Raw genomic sequence first — 22,916 nt, 5'->3', positions numbered from 1 at the left:
TGATTAACACTTGTATCTTTACAGTTAAATTTCTTCATAATCTTTCCTTTCTTAATGCTCTTATTGAGCAAATTATTGTGAACATTGAAGAAAGCATGTGGTTTGTCAGGGGAACTGGGTTTGGTAGGGTTAAAGAAAAATAAAAACCCTAATGAATGCAGAGTTCCAGAGAAGAGCAAGGAGAGATAAGAAGTCTTTCTTAAGTGAACAACGCAAGGAAATAGAGGAAAACAGTATGATGGGAAAGATTAGAGATCTCATCAAGAAATCTGGAGGTATCAGGGGAACATTTCATGAAAGGATGGGACAATAAAGGACAGAGACAGTAAGGACCCTAGAGAAGCAGAAGAGTTTAAGAAATGGCAAGAATGCATAGAACTATACAAAACAGGTATTAATGACAGGATAATGATGATGGTAAGGTCCATCATCTAGGGCCAAACATCCTGGAGTCAAGTGGGCTTTAGGAAGCATTACTACAAACAAGGCTACTGCAAGTGATGGAATTCTAGCTGAGTTATTTAAAATCCTAAAATATAATGCTGTTAAAGTGCTGCACTCAATATGTCAGCAAATTTGGAAAACTCAGCCAGCAGCCTAGGGCTAGAAAAGGTTCAATTTTCATTCCAATCCCAAAGAAAGGCAGTGCCAAAGAATGTTCAAACTACTGGACAACTGTGTTCATTTCACATGCCAGCAAGGTCATGCTCATAATACTTCAAGCTAGGCTTCAGCAGTATCTGAGCTAAGAAATTCCAGATGTACAAGATGGGTTTAGAAAAGGTAGGGGAACCAGAGATCAGACTGCCAACATTCATTGGATCATAGAGAAAGTAATTCCAGAAAAACCATCTACTTCTGCTTTGTTGACTATGCTTAAAACTTTGTGTGGTTTCCACAATAAACTATGGAAAATTCTTAAGAGATGGGCATACCAGACCACCTTACCTGTCTCCTGAGAAATCTATATGTACGTTAAGAAGCAACGGTTAGAACCAGACATGGAACAATGGACTAATTTAAAATTCAGTTCAGTTCAGTTGCTGAAGTAGATGTTTTTCTGGAACTCTCTTGCTTTCTCGATGATCCAGTGGATGTTGGCAATTTGATATCTGGTTTCTCTACCTTTTCTAAAACTAGCTTGAACACCTGGAAGTTCAGTGTTCACATACTGTTGAAGCCTGGCTTGGAGAGTTTTGAACATTTCTTCGCTAGTGTCTGAGATGAGTGCAATTGTGCAGTAGTTTGAGCATTCTTTGGCATTGCCTTTCTTTGAGATTGGAATGAAAACTGACCTTTTCCAGTCCTGTGGCCACTGCTGAGTTTTCCACATTTGCTGGCATATTGAGTGCAGCACTTTCATAGCATCATCTTTTAGGTTTTGGAAGAGCTCAACTGGAATTTCGTGACCTCCACTAGCTTTGTTTGTAGTGATGCTTCCTAAGGCCCACTTGACTTCACATTCCAGGATGTCTGGCTCTAGGGGAGTGACCACACCATCATGATTATCTGGGTCATGAAGATCTTTTTGTATAGTTCTTCTGTGTATTCTTGCCACCTCTTCTTAATATCTTTGGCTTCTGTTAGGTCCATATAATTTCTGTCCTTTATTGAGCCCATCTTTGCATGAAATGTTCCCTTGGTATCTCTAATTTTCTTGAAGAGAGTCTATTTTTTCCCATTTTATTGTTTTCCTCTATTGCTTTGCATTGATCACTGAGTAAGGCTTTCTTATCTCTCCTTGCTGTTCTTTGGAACTCTGCATTCAAATGAGTATATCTTTCCTTTTCTCCTTTGCATTTTGCTTCTCTTCTTTTCACCGCTATTTGAAAGGCCTCCTCAGACAACTATTTTGTCTTTCTTTTTCTTGGGGATGGTCTTGATCACTGCCTCTTATACAATATCACGAACCTCCATCCATAGTTCTTCAGGCACTTGGTCTATCAGATAATCCCTTGAATCTATTTGTCACTTCCAGTGTATAATCCTAAGGGATTTGATTTAGGTCATACCTGAATGGTCTAGTGGTTTTCCCCACTTTCTTCAATTTAAGTCTGAATTTGGTAATAAGTAGTTCATGATCTGAGGCACAGTCAGCTCCCAGTCATGCTTTTGCTGACTGTATAGAGCTTTGCCATCTTTGGCTGCAAAAAATATAATCAATCTGACTTCGGTATTGACCATCTGGTGATGTCCATGAGTAAAGTCTTCTGTTGTTGGAAGAGGGTGTTTGCTATGACCAGTGCATTCTCTTGGCAAAACTATGTTAGCCTTTGCCCTGCTTCATTCTGTACTCCAAGGCCAAATTTGCCCATTATTCTAAGTATTTAAATTTAGGAAAAAATAGTTTAAAATTAGGAAAAGTGAAGTGAAGTCACTCAGTCACGTCCGATTCTTTGTGACCCCATGGGGTGTAGTCTACCAGGCTCCTCTGTCCATGGGATTTTCCAGGCAATAGTACTGGAGTGGATTGCCATTTCCTTCTCCAGAGGATCTTCCCGACCCAGGGATGGAACCCGGGTCTCCCGCATTGTAGACAGACACTTTACCGTCTGAGCCACCGGGGAAGTCTGTCAAAGCTGTATATTGTCACCCTGCTTATTTAACTTAAATGCAGAGTAAATCATGTTACATGCCAGGCTGGATGAATTACAAGCTGGAATCAAGATTGCTGGAAGAAATATCAACAACTTCAGATATGCAGATGACACCACCCTTATGGCAGAAAAAGAAGAGGAACTAAAGAGCTGCTTGATGAAAGTGAAAGAGGAGAGTGAAAAATCTGGCTTAAAACTCAACATTCAAAAAACTAAGATCATGGCATCTGGTCCCATCACTTCATGGCAAATAGAAGGCGAAAAAGTGGAAGCAGTGACAGACTTTATTTTTCTGGGCTCCAAAATCACTGTGGATGGTGACTGCAGCCATGAAATTAAAAGATGCTTGCTCCTTGGAAGGAAAGCTATGACCAACCTAGACAGTGTATTAAAAACCAGAGACATTACTTTTGCCAACAAAGGTCCATATAGTCAAAGTTATGGTTTTTCCAATAGCCATGTATGGATGTGAGAGTTGAACCATAAGAAAGCTGAGCACTGAGGAATTGCTGCTTTCAAACTGTGGTGTTGGAGAAGACTTTTTAGAGTCCCCTGGATGCAAGGAGATCAAGGCAGTCAACTGAGGAAATCAGTCCTGAATATTCATCAGAAGGACTGATGCTGAAGCTGAAGCTTCAATACTTTGGCCACCTGATTGGAAGAACTGACTCATTGGAAAAGACCCTGATGTTGGGAAAGATTGAGGGCAGGAGGAGAAGGGGGCGACAGAGGATGAAATGGTTAGATAGCATCAGCAACTCAATGGATGTGAATTTGATCAAACTTTGAGAGACAGAGAAGCACAGAGAATCCTGGTGTGATGCAGTCCAGTTTGGGGTCGCAAAGAATCGGACATGTCTTAGCAACTGCACAATAATAGCAAAAAATATGCTCATACAAGTACTCATTTTGACTCCTAAATAATCACTTTTGCTCTTTTGCTGTTTTCAGGTTTTATAGCAAAAATATCTCAACTTTTTTGGCAACCTTTTGTTTAACTTTTAAAATGGCAAGATGCAATCAACTAGTTAAATATTATGGCTGGAAAGTTAGTCTTAATCAGTTCAAAAGAACAAAACTGCTTCAGAGTTCAGCATGATTCAATTGCCTGTGAGGTTTCAGATGTGTCATCTAACAATTACTGGAAAAATAACAATGAAATCTGTTAGAATTCCGTAAAAGGCTGCAGTTAGGGAAAAAAAGTTTAATCATCAAATTAGCATGCACTGTGTATTGTGGAATCAAAGATAAGGCAGACAGTGTCTGCCCTCAAAAGTCATATAATCCACAGAATAGCATTTCCCAAATTTCAGTATTTACCTTTAGCTGTATTTACTATTTCTTTTATGGTAACTTAAAGATTAGACTTGCACCTCAAATCATCAGTTCCCCTCTCCACCCCCTATGGCTCAAATGGTAAAGAATCTGCCTGCAATATGGGAGACCCGGGTTCAGTCCCTGGGTAGGGAAGCTCCCCTGGAGGAGGGCATGGCAACCCACTCCAGTATTCTTGCCTGGAGAATCCCACGGACAGAGGAGCCTGGCGGGCTACAGTCCATGGGGTCTCAAAGAGTGACCCTTAAAGGGTCACTTTACTTTAAAAAGTCACACCCTTTACTTTAAAAGTCACTTGAAGTCATTACTTTACTGTTTGTTTTTTTTTTAAGATTAGTCTTGCACCTTAAATCATCAGTCCTCAACCTTTTTGGCACCAGGGACCAGTAGTGTGGAAGACAATTTTTCCAATGATGGGGGGAGGGAGTTTCGGTTGATTCAAGGGCAGTAGGCTTCAAGCTCTTAAGAGAATCTAATGCCACTGCTGATTTGATAGGAGGTGGAGCTCAGGCCTTAATCTGAGTGATGGGGAAAGGCTGTAAAGACAGGCAAAGCATTGCTTGCCCGCCACTCATCCCCTGCTATGTAGCCAGGTTCCTAACTCGGGCCAGGGACCATTTCTGGTCTGTGGCACAAACGCTGGGGACCCTTGCCCTGAATCTCTGTATAGGGCTTCCCAGGTGGCTCAATGATAATGAATTTGCCTGCCAATGCAGGAGTCGCAAGAGACAAGGGTTTGATCCCTGTGTTAGAAGATCCCCTGGAAGTAGGAAATGGCTATTCTTGCCTGGAGAATCCCTTGGATGGAGGAGTCTGGCAGGCTACAGTCCACAGGGTCGCAAAGAGTCAGACAAGATTGAGAGACTTCACTTTCTTTCTTTCCTGGAGAGGTTTAAATGATGGCAAATTGCTTGGGGCTGGCAGAAGCATAGAGCTACATTACATAGCAGTTTATACACAACTTCTTTAAAAAGCATGGAGAGAGATGGTTATAAGTCAGATAAAGCTCCCTCAGTTTCCACCGTGGGATTGCCACTACTATTCCCAAGCAGTATCTATAAAATTACTTAAGTAATACAGTGATGATATATTTTAATAGTCATTAAGTGAAAATCACCTCCAATTGTGACTTGCACCAGGAGTTACATATTGCATGCTTCAGAGGCTAACAATTGTAGACGATTTAAGATATGGACAGAAATAGCTGACCTTAGAGAGAAAATGCAAACAGTCATTAATTGCTATGAGCAAAGCATAAACAAACCACAGAACAATTCAAGCAGGGAGAAACAGCTCCTAGGAGCAGCACACACGTGCTTACACTGAGCAAATATGACAATGGGCTTTGTCAGACTCTGCCTTCATAACCTGTGCTGAAAGCCATTATCATCGCTTCCTTACCCACCTCTGCTTATCCTGTAAAACATCTGCTTTTAAAGAGAAGTTGCCTACTAGCTCTTCTGCTAAAAATTGAAAATCATGATTTTCTTTTCAGGAGGAGGAAGGATGGGAACAAAACATGCCTTTTGTGATTTTACCGAAAACTCCACTGCTAATTAAAACCATATACTGAACGTGGGTAGAGAGCAAAAGGGCAGGTAGCAAATGGGAATATCTTGGGCAAAGCCATGCTCCTCTGTGAATTCCGATTAGCAACGCTACGTTACTGGCTGACTGTTGAACATTCTGTTCTATTCGAAACAGCTGGGACAGCAAAGAAGTCTGCTGTCTTACAGAAAGCCAGTTAGGCCTGATGGAATGAGCTACAGAATGTTTCGTTGTGTATACAACGCTGTGTCCGATTCAGCAGTGAATTGACGTCTTCGTATATACTCCGAGATCAGGCTTCGTCCAGTTAACTCAGGAAGCTCAATACAACATTACATTATGCTCTCAGCAATTGTTGACACTGGTCCTGCTGAAAATCTTGATGGGTTTCTAGCAACCTGATCCTTTTGAGCCTGGTGATGGCCCTTGGAGTAAACAGTGGGCGATGAGTCTCCTTCTGGATTGAAAGGGAATCCGACTTGCACACTTTCTACCATACCTCCCCCTCCACCGGCAGCAGTGCAGTCATATTGGATGTCTCACTGCCTTCTGACATCAGTGAAAACATGAGCGAAGCCAGCTGCCAACATGGTTCTCCTGTTCCAACAGCTATTTGTCTGTCAACAGTAATACAGTCAGGGTTCTACGACTGTAATGCTAATAGTGATTCTTCTCCAAACAGATGAGGATAAAACACTTCCATGTACCTTGTCATCACGAGCCTCTTTTCAAAAGACTTGAGAGCATCTTTCTTCTCTGAACTTCCACTGCTGTTTATTGGGATCAATTTTAAAATATTTTTTTTGGGTTGTGCTGGGCCTTACGGCAGCCCACTGGCTTTCTCTAGTTGCGGTGTAGAGTGGAGCCCAGGCTCTACAGTGCAGGGGTTCAGTAGCTGTGGTGTGTGGGCTTATCTCCCCGGTGGCTTGTGGGATGTTAGTTCCCCCACCAGGGATTGAACCTGTATCCCCTGCATTGGAAGGTGGATTCTTAACTACTGGCTCATCAGGGAAGTCCCCTAATGGGGTCGTCTTTACAGCATTTATCCCTTTCTCCTTTGTACTACAGTTATTTGAATTCCTAAGGATTGGTAATGATTTTTCTTATGAAAATGCCATCATTCCCTCCACCTTTCAGCGCTGTGTCTTGTGCACAGTGGAAATTCAGTATATGTTTACTGGATGCTGTAGTCAGCAACAACAGACTTGAAGATCTTACCTTAAGAACAGAAGCTCTCAAAGGCAGAGATCTTTGTTTTGTTCACTGCTGTGATTCCCCTGCACCTAGAAAGTTCCTGGCACATGGCTGAAACTCAACAAATATTTGTTGAATGAATGAATAGTATTATGACTTTACAAAGAACTTGCGTAGTATGTATTTGGCTGATAAATGAAGAAAAGAGAATACTTCACCTAACATGTAAAGGAAGTAAGAATAGTTTGGTAAAAGTCTCCTTTCTCTAGACCAGGAGTTGGCAAAATTTTCCCACAGAGGGCCTGATGATAAATCTATGAGGCTTTGTGGGCCATACAGTTTCTGTTGCAACTACTCAACTCTGCCATTGAGCATGAAAGCTACCATAGACAACACATGAATAAGTGTTTTTACTTATAAAAGCAGTCAGCAGGCAAGATTTGGCCCGTGGCTGGCAGTCTGCCAAACTGTGCTCTAAAACAGCTGTACAGAAATTATCTATAAGGATTAAGATGACAGATAACTATTCTCTACTTGAAGACCTGCCTTCTGTATGCTTATACGTGCTGCCACCCCCATCTCCGACAGGTAATGCAGTGCTTTGGCAATATAGTCTGAACAGAATTTGAGCAAACTCTGGGAGATAGCGAAGGACAGGGAGGCCTGACATGCTGCAGTCCATGGTGTTGCAAAGAGATGGACATAACTGAGTGACTGAACACCAACAAATCAGAGGCAGCTTCTCTGATTATCCAGGAAGCTAAGAAATTAACAATTTTTTCACTGCCCATATGAACTTATTTCTTTTGAAGCTGCCTCCCCTTTCATTCTTAATAAGTTATTTTTATAAAAAGCATATAAGAAAATGATCATTGGTATTTATGATTTGCAAAAATGTGCTCTCACATTTTTCGCAATAATGACTACAAAAAATGTGACAGTCTCATGAGTTTTGCGTTAGATCACTGCATTATTTCAGGCCAGACATCTGCTACATGGGATAATAATCTACATATTCATCACTGAAATGGATCAACATTTAAAAATGTTTAAGAAGTATTAATGTGGAACAATGTCATCATACAATGTGCTTTGTGGCTCTTTCCTGTATTTGTACCGCCTATTTGCAAAATTTTCAAACTTATTTCTCATTTTGATAAGTGTTGGCCTCACAAAACCAGGCTTGATTTCCTCTTCAGCTGCAAATGTAATTTTAAAGAGAACTCCAATGAGATTACTTGCTGAACATGTTAAACATTCATAGCTTTGCCATATGCTGTTATAGAAATTGCATTGATTTATAGCAATTTGGGTGCCACTAGATAGCACTGATTCACCTGATACTGAATCTAACTGTATTGGGAAGCAATGTCTTAAATGTTTCATCTCCTTTTAGACCTCTGTTGAACTAGGAGCCATACACTGTGTTTCTGTACTTTTGGAGAAAACAGACTTTTATTTATTAAAGATATTGTCCTGCATTTGGTGACTTCTAAAAAAAATTAAGAGACAGCAGATCCAAATTTACACCATAATAGCCTGGTGGTCAAGGATATAGATTCTTGTAACCAGGCAGATTTAGGTTTTAACCATTTAATTGCTTTAACCATTAAGCGATTAATCACTTAATTGCTCTATAACCTGGTTTTCTTCAGTGGTTTAAAAAAAAAAAAGAGGCTTGCTGTGAGGATTAAATGAAATCAGGCACATAAAGCATAAGACACATAAAAAAGGAGCAATTTCATGTAGTTTGTTCTAATATGTGCTCAATAATGAGTAGTTATTATTATTAGCTATTGTTGTCTAACCCTTGTTCAGCTTAAGTCAGTGGCACTCTAACTGGCGGAGAAATGCTTGAGTATATGGGACCTGATAAGAATGTTGGAAGACAATTTAGTGAACTTAAAATTTGCCATATATGATAACATGATCGCTGCTATAATCAATAATACCAATATAAAGAGCAAAGGTATAAAAAGGCACAAAGTCATAGGCCGCCCTCTTCGCAGTAAGGGCATAAATAACACGGCATATTGTGTGAAGTTTCTGTTTGAGATGGGGGAAGTAAAGAGTTCATTTTAAGCGTGCCAGGGAGGGCTTATGTAAATGAATACTGTCTTTACATCCACTGAGCATTCTGTCCAATTACATTCAGAGGAGGGAAGATGCACCTTAAAAATAATTACACTTGGCTGAAATAAGTGAATATATACAGTGTAATGAATATGCATACATATTGAACTTTGTAAGAATATAAAAGAGCTGAAACTTTAGCTTTATTTTCTAAATTGACTTGGAGTGCACTATGGATGGATCCTCTCTAGCTCAGTGTTCTCCTGAGAGGGAGAGGGCAGCTTTGCCCTCCAGGGGATGCCTAGCAACATCCAGAGACACTTTTGGATGCCACAACTTGGGATGGGGAATGCGACTGGTATCCAGTGCGTAGATTCTTAGGGACGCTGCTTAACATCCTACAATGCCTAGGACAGCCTCGGCAACAAAGAATTACCTGGCATACATGTCACTAATGCTGGGATTAAGAAGTTCAGCTCTAGGCTGACAACTGTTAAACGTCAAATGAGTTTCAAGTCACCCATAACCCACATGGGTCTTGGACAGCTTCTAGGGAATGCTTTGTAATTTAGGTCAAATCTTCCCAGTTTCTTATATGGTCCCCCACTAGTGAATCATGGACAGAAGTAGTAATATGGAGCTCTTATCCTCATGAAATGATCTACTATAAACGTTGATCCTAGGAAATACTATAGGCTATTTCACCTACTGAGGATTTTAGCGCAGAGAGAGGAATAGTCAGACTTACACAATGAGGAGGGTGGCCATCCACACTGAGCCACTGACCAATCGAGAGGCCAAGGGGTTCTTGGCTCAGGATTTCTTATTGTTGTTTAGTCACTAAATCGTGTCCATCTCTTTGCGACACCATGGACTGTAGCCAACCAGGCTCCTCTACCCGTGGGATTTCCCAGGCAAGAATATTGGAGTAGGCTGTCATTTCCTTCTCTAGAGGATCTTCCCAACCCAGGGATTGAACCCACATCTCCTGCATTAGCAGGCAGATTCTTTTCCACTGAGCCATCTGGGAAGCCCACCAGGATTTCCTAAGTAGCATCAATTCCCATAGACAAACATATTAAGCAACAATGAAAGTGAAAGGAAAGAAAGCAAAAATTGCTCAGTCCTGTCCTACTCTTTGCGACCCCATGGACTGTATAGTCCATGGAATTCTCTAGGTCAGAATACTGGAGCGGATAGCCCTTCCCTTCTCCAGGGGATCTTCCCAATCCAGGGATTGAAACCAGGTCTTCCGTACTGCAGGCACATTCTTTACCAGCTGAGCCACAATGGCATACACTTACAGATTAGTTCTCAGATATAAAGTTATAAACACAATCCCTGAATTTTTATTTTCTACTTCTACAATATTGAAGATCTATCTCTTACATCAAGACATTTCTTTCATAAGTACCCTTATGCAAATGCCGCAGGGCCTGCTTAGAAAGCTATAGTTATAACCATGGGTGACACCCAAAGTCTGCAAATGTATATAAAGGACATTACTTTGAAGCTTTGGATTCTGAGCTTGGTGTCATCCCGGCACTGCTGAAGAGAATCTCTGTGAACTCGGTATTTCGAATATCTCCCGTCAATTCTGTCAGATAAACTGCGGGAACCCTGCAAAAACAAGAAAGGGTCTAAATTGGTAGATGAAAGAGAAACCAGAGCTTGAAATTAAGCTGAGAAAGTTTTGATACCTAGATAATAAACTATTAGAGGCATTTAGAGAGATATACAGACAAATCATAGGCTCCCTTAACTGTCCCTTAGAACTGCACTTAGCAAAAAAAAAATTTTGCTTTCTTTAACACACTACCTTCTATTATTTCATGTAAATTTTTAAATGTAAGGATAGCTCATCTTGGGACTTCCCTGGTGGTCCAGTGGTTAAGACTTTGTGTTCCAATGCAGGGGGTATGGGTTCGATCCCTGACTGGGGAACTCAGATCCCAAATGCTTCAAGGCCAAAAGACCAACACCATAAAACAGAAGCAACCTTGTAACAAATTCAATAAAGACTTTAAAAATGGTTCACATCAAAAATATCTTAAAGGAAGAAGAAAAGGAATAGCTCACTAGCCCTCAAAAGCATGAAAAGATTCAGGTAATAAATTAAGACAGAAAAAACTACCAGGGCCTGCCTGCCTTTCTATTTTTCCTTCTTTCTGGGGAGAGAGGATAGAACACAGCAAGCAGTCACTGCAGCCTGTTACTTACTTTTTTTTTTTTTTGCTGCACTGCAGGGCATATCAGATTTTAGCTCCGCAACCAGGGATCTAAACTGGGCAACCCCTGCATTGGAAACCTGGAATCTTAACCACTGCACTGCCAGGGAAGTCCCCTATGTAGACTCTTCTAGTATGAATTAGGGAGAAATGAAACAGAATTAGGGCAACTGATTTTCATATATAAGAAAAATCATCTATGGAATTTAGCTCCCCAAATAGCCCCAAATAACTTTTTGAATGTTCAGACCAGAAGGGGTATTAGAATTCCAAAGTTATCATTTTTATTAAAAAAAAAAAAAAAGTTACATCCCAGGTAAGTTAAGAATGACCTATCCAAGGCTAGGCAATTTGTGGCAGAGTGACCTGGGAACCCAAAGCTGTTCCCTCTCCTCCATATCAAATATGTAATGTTTAAATGTGGGATTGTGGTGCTGAACCATTCCTTTCAAAATAAGGATTAAAAATTTAAAAATGAAGTGGGACAGGGAGGGAGGGACAGAGAGAAACAGAGAGAGACAGAGACTATGACACCTTTAAATAAGAATAAAGTCAAGATCATCTAAGTAAGATGACATTTGTATTCACATTTAGTTGTCAGAGACTACAGTGTTGTCCAAAACCATGTGAAATGCATTTTCACATATATGCTAGTGATGCCAGTGTGAGCAGGAGCAACAGAGATAATATTGTTCAAGTCTCTCATTTTATGGATGAGGAAATAAGCTCTAAGATATTAAGTGATTTGTCTGGGGCAGGGGCATGAACCAGAACTTAGGTTTTTAAACTTGTTAACAGCATATTGAATTTTAGAAAGTTTTAAGGATTTGAAAAATATAATCTACATCTAGTAATCTAAAAGCTTTATATATTTTTATTTAAGGCAGTGTTTTCATTAATTGATTACATGACCTCTTTTTATCATATAGATGGCTTTAGAATATACTGGACTGGGTTTCAGGCTAGAGGCAGTAGGCAAAACAGATGGGCTTTCCTATAAATATGCAGAATTATATCATAGTTTTATATAATCTACACACTCCAAGCTTCAGTTTGAGTAGTAAAAGGAGGGAAAATAATGCCAACCTATAATGTGTCTCTGAGGATGTGAAGAAATATAAAATGCTTAGCTTTTGCTTGCCATATATAGTGCGTAATACTTGCTAACGAATATCTTTACATTTTAAAGGTAGATGTTTCAATTTGAATGACTAAAAGTACAATTCTAAATTTTGAAAAACATTCTGTCTCTAAAAATTTCACCATCTTCTATGTGAGTGTGCATACACATGAGCTAAATTTGTAGATAATTAATAGCCCATATGATGAAAAACAATACAGAAATTTGGCAATAGTAGAGAACAACTTTTACACTGTACTTGTGAACATTCTGTTTAATGTAGACCACTGAGGAAAAATGAGCTGTTACCGGAGGTTAAATTTTACATTTTTATACTGGTATAAGACAGGCATCCTCATGCGAAGAGTTGATTCATTGGAAAAGACTCTGATGCTGGGAGGGATTGGGGGCAGGAGAAGGAGACGACAGAGGATGAGATGGCTGGATGGCATCACTGACTTGATGGACTTGAGTCTGAGTGAACTCCGGGAGTTGGTGATGGACAGGGTGGCCTGGTGTGCTGCGATTCATGGGGTGGCAAAGAGTCGGACACGACTGAGCGACTGAACTGAACTGAACTGAAGACAGGCATCTGTTTCTTGGGTGACAAATGCCCGCTGTTTCTAATACTTTCTCTCTTGCCTGCCCTTCATTCACTGTGGTAACTTCTATTATCTGAAGAGAAAAGAGTGGAAAGGACATGGGTGTAACATATTGCCTCCTTTCTGCATTGGGTCACATAAGGGTGAACAGAGATTATATCTTTTTGTACATTTTTCGTAACTGTTTGATAGAGACTGAGATTTAGACTACAAATATAAAATCGAATCATGAGAAAGAATTGAAGCTTTAATAAAACACACTAGAAATGCCTGGTTTTATTCTATACGTGATAGTCTAGATTCCCACGTGTCGCAGCTCCTTAGATCCCACTCAAAAATGCTCAGTTACTCAACTAGCAAAATACACAGTGAAATTTTAAAATAGTGTAGACCTTGAAAGCTGAATCGCATTAATACCTCCAAGAATCAATCTGGCATGATCTGCCTTATATTTTTTACTTACTATATTCTCAAGTATGTTAGAGTTAAGCAGACCCTAAATATAAGTTATATTTTAAAGGCAATGTGAAATGAACGGTTAATGCTTTTCAAAAAGAGACTCTCACCTCTGTTTGTTCATACAGGGTCAAAAAAATTACAGATCATGAAAACTGTCCACTATATATGCATCCCTAAGGGGACATGTGAAAATGCTATCCGGGCTGGACCTTGTTTGGCATGACTGGGCGGCAGGGTTATTTGCTTTGCCTCTCTCCTCTATGAGCAACTTAAAAAAAAAAAGATTATAGTAGGTAAACCCACACACGTAATTAACTGACTTCATAAGGAAATCCTTTGTGGTTAGAGTTCTATCAATAAATAGCATTGGATACAAAATCTAAAATTCTATGTGGATTTGAATCATTATATTGCCGTATAGGGATAACCTGTGTACTACTGTATCTCTAAGACAAACAGTACTCTGGAAATTAAATGATTTAATAAAAGAAGGTAATTCACAAATGAAAACTGCTCATCAAAAAGTTATATATTACCAATGTAATGTATTTTAATTCTTAGATTTTTCTAAATTATAATGAAAGCTTTAGGGAGCCAAATGAGCTTCTGGTAATGGGGTTAAAGTCTCTATTTTCCTTTATTGTGCTAACATATAAATTCCATTATTTTCAAGCCTGGCTTCACAAATGTCAATAAACTCGGATAAGATTGAGAGCTAAGAGTCTCCGAGCTCTTTGGTTTTCCTCCCTCCCCACAATTTTTTTTGCACATCAGGAAGATGTCACTTGTTCTCACTCAGATACAAATACTGAAAGAGACAAGCCAACTCTTTCTCACTCGGAAGCCTTTGAAATCTTCTAGTAGGCTCAGTTTCTCAGGCACAGACTCCAGATGGTCCAAAGCCACTCGGGTACTCTAGAAAAGAAAACAAGGCAAGCAACATTATAAAAAATTGATCAATACTCTCAGAATCCAACTACTAAAAATCGTCTGTACCACTGGCATAAGCAGTTCAAGCTGTAGATTGAGAGAGTCAACTAAGAAGAAATAGTATTTCTAAGATAAATGTATGTTTTCAAATCAGAAAATAAAAGTTTCAAAGAAGTATATGAGATACATTTGCAAACTGCCTCAGATACAAAGCTCTTCCTAGATAACTGCTTTCAACTGATATGCTATGAAACTTTCTATAGAGAATTTCATATTAATTTACAAACCTGCTTCAGTGCACATCAGAAATAAATCACAAGGTAATAATGAGAAACAGATAAATTTGCATTTACTTATCTACAGAGCCCATTAGAGATCCTTACATGTTGCCATCGTAAAGAAGAAAAGAGCTCTCAACAATTATTTGAGTTAAAAAGAAAAAGCGCAGTTCTCAAAAGACTTGGAAGAAATATCTGAAATTAAAGATTTCGCCACAGGGACAAAAGGTCCTGTTGATTACAAATCAATAACTTCTACAGTCTTTGATTAGCTAGTCACTGATTTATACATACCAATATAACCACTAAGAGGGAATGACCTGAAAATTATTTCAAAGCCAATACTGAATTAAAAAGTTAAATGTAGAATAACCTTGAGACCAGTGACTGTACCATACACACCTCTGTATTCTAACTCCTGTCACAGGGCAGGCACATAGATAGCTTTTACATTCAAAACAAACTGTAAATATTCAATGAAATTAATAACAACCCCCGCGGCTGTGGCATGGGAAGAAAGGGGTCTGCAAGGACCTGCACGTAAGACTGCACAGAGCTGTTGAGAAGTTAGTGACCACCCAGTGTTCCAAGTGTTCCTCCATGTCTCCCACATGAACAGATCTGCACAACAGATTATGAATGAAAGTGACGAGTGTCCCTTCTGGACCGAGAGGGTTTTCCCTCTTCCATCTTAGATCCTGCCATAAGGACCCTGGAGACCACATGTTCCAGAGGGCAGAACTACAAGACAGAGGAGAGCCACCCACTGTATCGGAACGTAATGGGCATGAAAAAGCAAACTGCACAGTGTTAAGCTGTAAGATTTCATGGTTTGTTAGTTACCAATGCATAGCACATAATTTGTTGCAAAAATACCTGAGCTTATATAATCAAACTGTAGGCTAATCAGGTGGTCAGATGGCTTTTCTTTTTTTTTTTTAAACTGGGAGGAGGCTCCACATTTTATGTACAAGAGGGTTTTTTTCTCAGGGGGAGTTCAATTTCTTTTGGGAACTAGACAGGGTTAGGAACTGGTGTTCTCATCAACTGATAGACCCACTTTTACTTCCTGTTCGGATCCCTGTCTCACACTGCTGCCGCTTTCTGCCTTCACCTCTAATTCGGGGCTTCTCCAGAGTATACCCTTATGGTTCCCTGAAAGGTGTGCAGAGAGGTACGGATGGAGACAGTTTGGAGGCTCTAACTCTTCCTTGAAGACACTTCCAATGTCCTTATTTCCACTCTTTCCTTCTGCAATAAAAAATTACCACCAGCTCAAAAACCTTTCTGAAATTCTACAGGCTGAGTAAAATCTGCCTTCCAAAGCTCTCCCCTTGACAGGCATGTTGAGAGTCATTTTACCCTCTTTATTGTTATGAGTCATTTTGCCCTATCTTCTTTGGAGTTATAGATGTCTTCTAGTTATTAATGTGTAATCCACTGCTTCTATTTCTTCATATTTGCATTTTTCTAATGTGATTTTTGAGAGAAGAGTGGAAACATCCTTACTTCGCTTTTTCGAAATTGTTAAGTTGTAAATGCTGTTTCGTCACTTTCTTGACTTTTCAAGTTCTACTTAAACTTCCTTTCCAAGTTCCACTTAAAGGACTTAAGTATTTTGTTCCTTCCCCTTAACTTGTACTATTGTTAGTCTTTTTGTAGCATGTGCTCAACTTAAACCGCCATGCATTTTAAATGGCTTAATTTAATGTTTTCATATGTAGGACGGATTCATCAAAACATGTTTCTTAGACTCGCAGACAACAGACAACAGTCTTCTTGTTGCCAGGGGAGGGAGCAGGAAGGGATGGCCTGTAAGTCTGAAGTTAGTAGATGCGGACTATTACACCTGGAATTCATAAACAACAAGGTCCTATTGGACAGCACGGAGAACTCTATTCAATATCCTGAGATAAATTATAATGGAAAAAATATAAAAAAGACTGTACATACATTTATAGCTGGATCACAGTATGTTGTACATAAGAAATTAACACAGCATTGCTAATGAACTATATTTCACTAAAAAAAAAATGACATGTTTCTTAGCGTAGTCTCTCACGTGTAGATTTAGGAGAACTAGTAGTTTTGGCCACCATATATGCTACATTCATTTAAATAGTAAAATTATAGCTTTCCTCAAGAATTATATTGGCCCTTGAATAGTAAAATACAAATCAATGCCATGGTGATATTAAAGCAGAATTTTATGCATTGGATAAACTCTTCTTCATAAACAACAGCTTTAGTACCACTTGTTGTTTAAAAACTTTCATTTTCTCATCTCATAATTTTTCTTACTCAAAAGTGATACTCTAAACTTGGGTTAAATATTAATATGTTAAACTCATTGTGATCTTAAAATAAGCAAATAATCTTTTCCTTACTGTAAAACCAGTAGGTTATGTAAATATTTTGGGTTAGAATTTTCAATCAACCAAGTGATGCATGAAAAAGGTTTTTTTTGTTGCATGTTTACACGTACTAGTTTATTTTGACTATTTGATTATGTTTGGGGGTACTTATTTAAATGGTGACTTTTTTTGAGTAAACCTTCAATCTTAAAAAAAATTGCTTGGCTCCTTCTTACGTACAGTTATTTTTCTACTTCCATCCCCAACCTCCTGTGTCTCAGTTAACATCTTCATATTTTCTCTTCATCTTTTTCAGTTGTGATTATTTTATATTCCGTTTTGGGGTTGTTTTGCAATATCTCATTCGATATCAGAAATATTTTCTGGTACACACGTCTTTCTCTTTATCCTTATATTCTAGTCAATCGATTAATATCAAATGTATTATCTAGGTAACACAGAAAAACTCGTAAGACGTAGACAGCACACTTTCTGTTCTGCAGGAACTTTTAATTTACTGGAAGGAGAATATGCATATACAAAAGATGTAAGAACAAAGAAAAAAATTAACTGCATTTATTTTAAGGAAATTACACATACAGACGCTGAGATTTTTAAGTCATCTGCAACAGTAAGATATGAAGTAATGAAGATAATGAGACCAGGCCTGCAGGCATCTCAGGTCTCATAATCTTACGACTGAGTGGTATTGGGGAGCACATTTATTTTTTGTCCTTCTCTCTATATATGCATGTAAGTGCGCTTAAACCTACCACTTTCAAATACAGACTTAAGAGTATACACATTCACATTCGAACTCTATTTTTTGTTTTCTTTTTTAACGTGAGGCTGGCTGGGATTCTGTGATTAGGGTCTTGTCACATTACATGGCATTTCAAGTTCACCTTCCCCCAAAAGTTTACTGTGCTAGAAAGACAAGAAGTAATAGCAGATGGGAAGTCTAACCAGGGTTTGTTGGATTTTAGAGATACTATGAGGGCCTAGAGCCTGCTAGCTCTTAGGGCAAAACACCTCACGGACAGTCAGGGAAGCTTTTTATTTTTTAAGTTGGTTAATTATTTCTGCCTTACATAGTTGAATGCTTTAAAGGGCACAGATAAGTCTTCTCTGGTAGGATTAAGGGAACAACTTCTCAAGTTTTAATGATGGCACTAGCAAATGACAGGTCCTTAACCTGTCTTTAATTTCCTGAAACCAATTTCCAAGAAAAACTAAATCAGACAATCATAGAGGGGTTTAAAGATTATTTCTCTTTTGAAAATGTTACAAGATACTAAATTTCGTATCAAATTTGAAAACAAACAGAAATTCAGAACTAAGACTCCATTTCGTAAAGATCAATACAACACAAGGAATACAGTATGTGGTTGATCTCAGAGGCTTAAGAAGCTGGACTTCCACTGGCCTAGGAAGCAAATGATCAATTTACCTACTTCTATGTAGTAGGACAATTAAAAACTGAACTATACAAATGTAATTCAGTTTTACAATACAATTCTTAATCCTCATACCACCATATAATGTAGATACTGTTTTCCCCACTTTGCAGATGAAGCAACTGAGGAGCAAAGTGTAAGTAACCCTACAGTCACTCACACAGTGGCAAAATTGTAGTCTATTTTCCTGGTAAATCACCAATTGAAAAGGAGAGCAGCCCGAAGCTGTAACAGTATGTGCTTTAAGTAAATTCCTAATCCCGTGCTAGCCATCAACTCTTAGCAGCTAGAATTCTGAAGATATGTCCTTGGAGAACTTGAACCCGGGAAGAATTCCATTTTGTCAGTTCTGAAGCGTCTGTGCTTAAGACCATGCATCCAACACACACACACACACAAGGGGTTGGGACATTTTTCCTGTTGATTAAAGGATGTTAGGTATGAGATTGAGTTTCATGATACTAACATTTCCTTTTCTTTTTTGTAACATCTAACACTAGTATAACACACAAACTGCCCATAAGAGATGTTTTAATAAATGTTGGCCGCCTGAAGACAAAGGCAGAGTTACCATGTTCTAACCAACCCACTGAATCCTGGCGTCTACATTAAAAACCTAGAAGCAAAAGTCTGCTGTTTCATTTATTTTCTCTAGACTAAGGGTAAGATCCAGTGGTAGAAACAACAGTGAAATTCAGAACTCCTGTCTGTTCAGTCTTCCGGCTTTTGCACCTACAGGCTTGTTTAGATATCTGTTGCAAAGGGCCATGAATCAGCTGGCAATTGTACTATTCCAAAACCTTCAACACACACCCAACTGCTATGGAGCTGAACGGTTTGTACTGGTGCACAGAATATTTTTCTTTAGGCGTTCCTCTGCTTCAGACTTCAGGGAAATTGGATAATACAGCGTGACAACATAAGTAGCAGTTATTAGAAACTAGAAAGGAGCTTCACTGCAATTCTTAAGATTCCTGTCTCGCGTAGACAAAGCTTACAAAACAGATTTAATAGGTATATTTTAGCAAATATACTTTTCTTCGTAAAACTCCATGTGTCTATTTTCTTATTAACATATAACCACCACCATTTTCTTATAGGGCTATTGAAATCACATGTTTTGAGGTTCAGATGATAAAGGATATAGTCTCTATATTTTTACTTTAAAAATGTGTGTGCACTTCTGGCACTATACAGATATTAAGTAAAAGAGGTTATGAAGCAGTTTATTGGGGTTCAAAAATGCAGTGAAGTTTCATTTGGAAAGAGGTCCACTGCAAAACTTTTCTTGACAAATGGCTGAAAGTGGTAAAAGGACCTGCGTAAACAAGTTGGAAGGAGAGCAAGACTGAGATCATGAAGAGAAGAGACTGTCTGCCTTTTTCACTTGCGGACTCAACCCAGCACAGCTGTATCTGCTTCACAGGGTCCTCTCTTCACCCAAACTGTAGGACACTTGTTGGAACCAAGCGAAAAAGTAGCAGAAAACAGGCTGGTAAAGTCATTTTGTAGATATATGTCCTTCAAAGAGCCCCAATGCTCAAAGTTGTGTGGATTCTTTGGAATATTAGAGGAGTCCTTTATTTCTAGATTGTGTACTTTTGATACCAAGTGGAACCCTGTGGGACTCCTGAGCACAAGAGCCTCTGAGTCGTCCCCATTTCTTAATTATAGAAGATGGGCTTTATTCAGCCTCCATGAGGCTTCCCTTGTAGCTTAGTCAGTAAAGAATCTGGCTGCAGTGCAGGAATCCGCTTGTGATGCAGGAGACCCGGGTTCAGTTCCTGGGTCTGGAAGATCCCTTGGAGAAGCAAAGAGCAAACCCATTCTGGTACTTTTCCCTGGAAAATCCCATGAACACAGGAGCCTGGCGGGCTACAGTCCATGAGGTCACAAGAGTCGAGCGTGACTTAGCAACTTAAACTACCAAACTACTATAACCTTCTCAGTGTTCTAAGGAGCAGGTTCAAACAGTTGCTAATTAGGGAAGGAAGGGGATGCTAAGACATGGAAGTCAAACAAAACAAAACAAAACAATAGGGCGGCCTTGGGTAAAGTCCAGTTTCCCTCACAAGGGATACATAACAGCGGAGCTGTTTTGCAGATACTGAACTCCCCACAAGGCAGTCTGCTGCCCAGACCACTTGGGACCAGAAGGTTGATGATGCTGACTCCCACCTACCTCACCACCAGCCAATCAGAAGAATGTCCACGAGCTGACCATGTCCTCTTGAACCATTACTGTAAAACTTTTTACTATACCTCCAGGTTGGGACACACAGCTTCGAGGGCATTAGCCCACTGTGGCTTTTCTGGGCCGGGTAAAGCAATAAAGCTCTTCTTTTCTACTTCAGCCAAAACTGTGTGTCTAAGACTGAATTTGGTGCCTGGGTACAGAGGCCAGATTCGGCTTCACTTTAACAGAGATTTCAAAATTAGGCACCCACTTAGAAATGTTTACATGTGTCTTGGAATAAGAGGGTACACAGGCTCGGTAAAACAAAATATCAGCTTAATGTGGCAATTTAACATCAGTTACTATATTTAAAACCCAGAACATTTGTCAGTAACAAATTCTATTTGTCTTCATGTAGTAGCATTCTAATCAAATGTGGTAGAAGATTTCCTTTAAAAGCATAAATTTATGAAATAGGAGAATAGGTACCATATCTTTACTGGAAAATGTGAAAAGAAGATGGTCTAGGTGTTTTCCAAATCTCATCCACAATAATCTTCTTCAGTGAAGACCAATAAAAAACTGTCATTCTAGATTACTGATTTCTAGATATAACCAAATTATGAGTTACAGTCAACACATGATCTTATCGTTATCTTAATTTGGGGATTTTTTATTTTTCCAATAAGAGAACATCAAGAATGAGTCGAAGGAGAAAGGAAGTCAGAAGGAATAAACATCTCTCTTTCGCTCCAGATCCCCTCTTTAAATATTTTTTCCTGCCACTCCTGATACAAAAGAACAACAAGATACAAAGAATAAAGAGGACCAGTTTAGTGTTCTCTGTAGGCTAGGTGATGAATCAGGCTCTTACAACCAGTCTATAAGGAGGAGGGTCTTGCGGTCCACATTTTCATTTATGAAGTCACTTCATTTCTTAAAACTAAAACTAAATGTACTCAACAAAGGAAAGAAATTTGAGAAGGTTTGCCCCCAAAATGTGATTGCGTGTTAATAATGGGCAAAAAGTATAAGCAAGGGTTTCCTGAAAGAGACTGAGTTTAGCAATTTCTACTTGAGGTGGCAGGTTAAGAAACTGTGCTTATGGATGTACTGGTCCCAGTCATGTGTTTGGAGAACAGTGGTGAGGTGGAAGGGATGCTGAATCAGAAGTCAGTCTGCCTTATTTGTGGAGCGGCATAGTTCCAATAGTATTACCTGTATTTTGTGGTCTGAGGAGTATCACTTTCCCCTGCCCTTCTTTTTCAGTTGATTTTCTGTTTTTTGCCACGCCATGCACCTTGTGGATCTTAGTTCCCCCACCAGGGATCAAATCCACACCCTCAGCAGTGAAAGCTCGGAGCCCTAACCATTGGACCACCAGAGAATTCCTGCCCTGCCCTTCTAACCTTCAATCTTTTATTTGCAAAACAGGCATACACAATGATGATCTCTATTATTCCACACTTAGAGGGTAACTGTGACTATTAAGGAAGCGTGATTGTGAAAGTGCATTGAAAACTCAGTTCAGTTCAGTTCAGTTCAGTCGCTCAGTTGTGTCCGACTCTTCGCAACCATATGAATCGCAGCACGCCAGGCCTCCCCGTCCATCACCAACTCCCAGAGTTCACCCAAACTCATGTCCATCGAGTCGGTGATGCCATCCAGCCATCTCATCCTCGGTCGTCCCCTTCTCCTCCTGCCCCCAATCCCTCCCAGCATCAGGATCTTTTCCAATGACTCAACTCTTTGCATGAGGTGGCCAAAGTACTGGAGTTTCAGCTTCACTGTCAGTCCTTTCAATTAACACCCAGTCCTTCCAGTGAACACCCAGGACTGATTTAGGATGGACTGGTTGGATCTCCTTGTAGTCCAAGGCACTCTTAAGCGTCTTCTCCAGTACCACAGTTCAAAAGCATCAATTCTTCAGCACTCAGCGTGCTTCACAGTCCAACTCTCACAGCCATACATGACTACTGGAAAAACCAAAGCCTTGACTAGATGGACCTTTGTTGGCAAAGTAATGTCTCTGCTTTTAAATATGGTATCTAGGTTGGTCATAACTTTCCTTCCAAGGAGTGTCTTTTAATTTCATGGCAGCAATCACCATTTTCAGTGATTTTGGAGCTTCCCCCAAAATAAAGTCTGACACTGTTTCCACTGTTTCCCCATCTATTTCCCATGAAGTGATGGGACCAGATGCCATGATCTTTGTTTTCTGAATGTTGAGATTTAAGCCAACTTTTTCACTCTCCTCTTTGACTTTCATCAAGAGGCTCTTTAGTTCTTCTTCACTTTCTGCCATAAGGGTGGTGTCATGTGCATATCTGAGGTTATTGATATTTCTCCCATCAATCTTGATTCTAGCTTGTGCTTCTTCCAGCCCAGCGTTTCTCATGATGTACTCTGCATATAAGCTAAATAAGCAGGGTGACAATATACAGCCTTGACATACTCCTTTTCCTATTTGGAACCAGTCTGTTGTTCCATGTCCAGTTCTAACTGTTGTTTCCTGACTTGCATATAGGTTTCTCAAGAGGCATGTCAGGTGGTCTGGTATTCCCA

At 39.5% G+C, this 22,916-nt stretch overlaps 1 protein-coding gene across 1 annotated transcript in view; it reads right to left on the bottom strand.

The window, feature by feature from the left end:
• Positions 1-22,916, bottom strand: part of CEP128 (centrosomal protein 128) — a 466,954-nt gene that overhangs the window by 17,861 nt on the left and 426,177 nt on the right. Inside the window, exons 21-22 of the mRNA XM_018053897.1 lie at positions 13,994-14,071; positions 10,254-10,367 (exon numbers count right to left, since the gene is read on the bottom strand). Of these exons, the coding sequence (XP_017909386.1) occupies positions 10,254-10,367; positions 13,994-14,071 (192 nt within the window). The remainder of the gene's footprint in view (positions 1-10,253; positions 10,368-13,993; positions 14,072-22,916) is intronic.

Source organism: Capra hircus, chromosome 10, assembly GCF_001704415.2.
Source record: "Capra hircus breed San Clemente chromosome 10, ASM170441v1, whole genome shotgun sequence".
Classification (NCBI taxonomy): Eukaryota; Metazoa; Chordata; class Mammalia; order Artiodactyla; family Bovidae; genus Capra; species Capra hircus.
The sequence above is the reverse complement of the archived record's forward strand: the minus strand, read 5'-3'. Positions and strand labels throughout refer to the sequence as shown.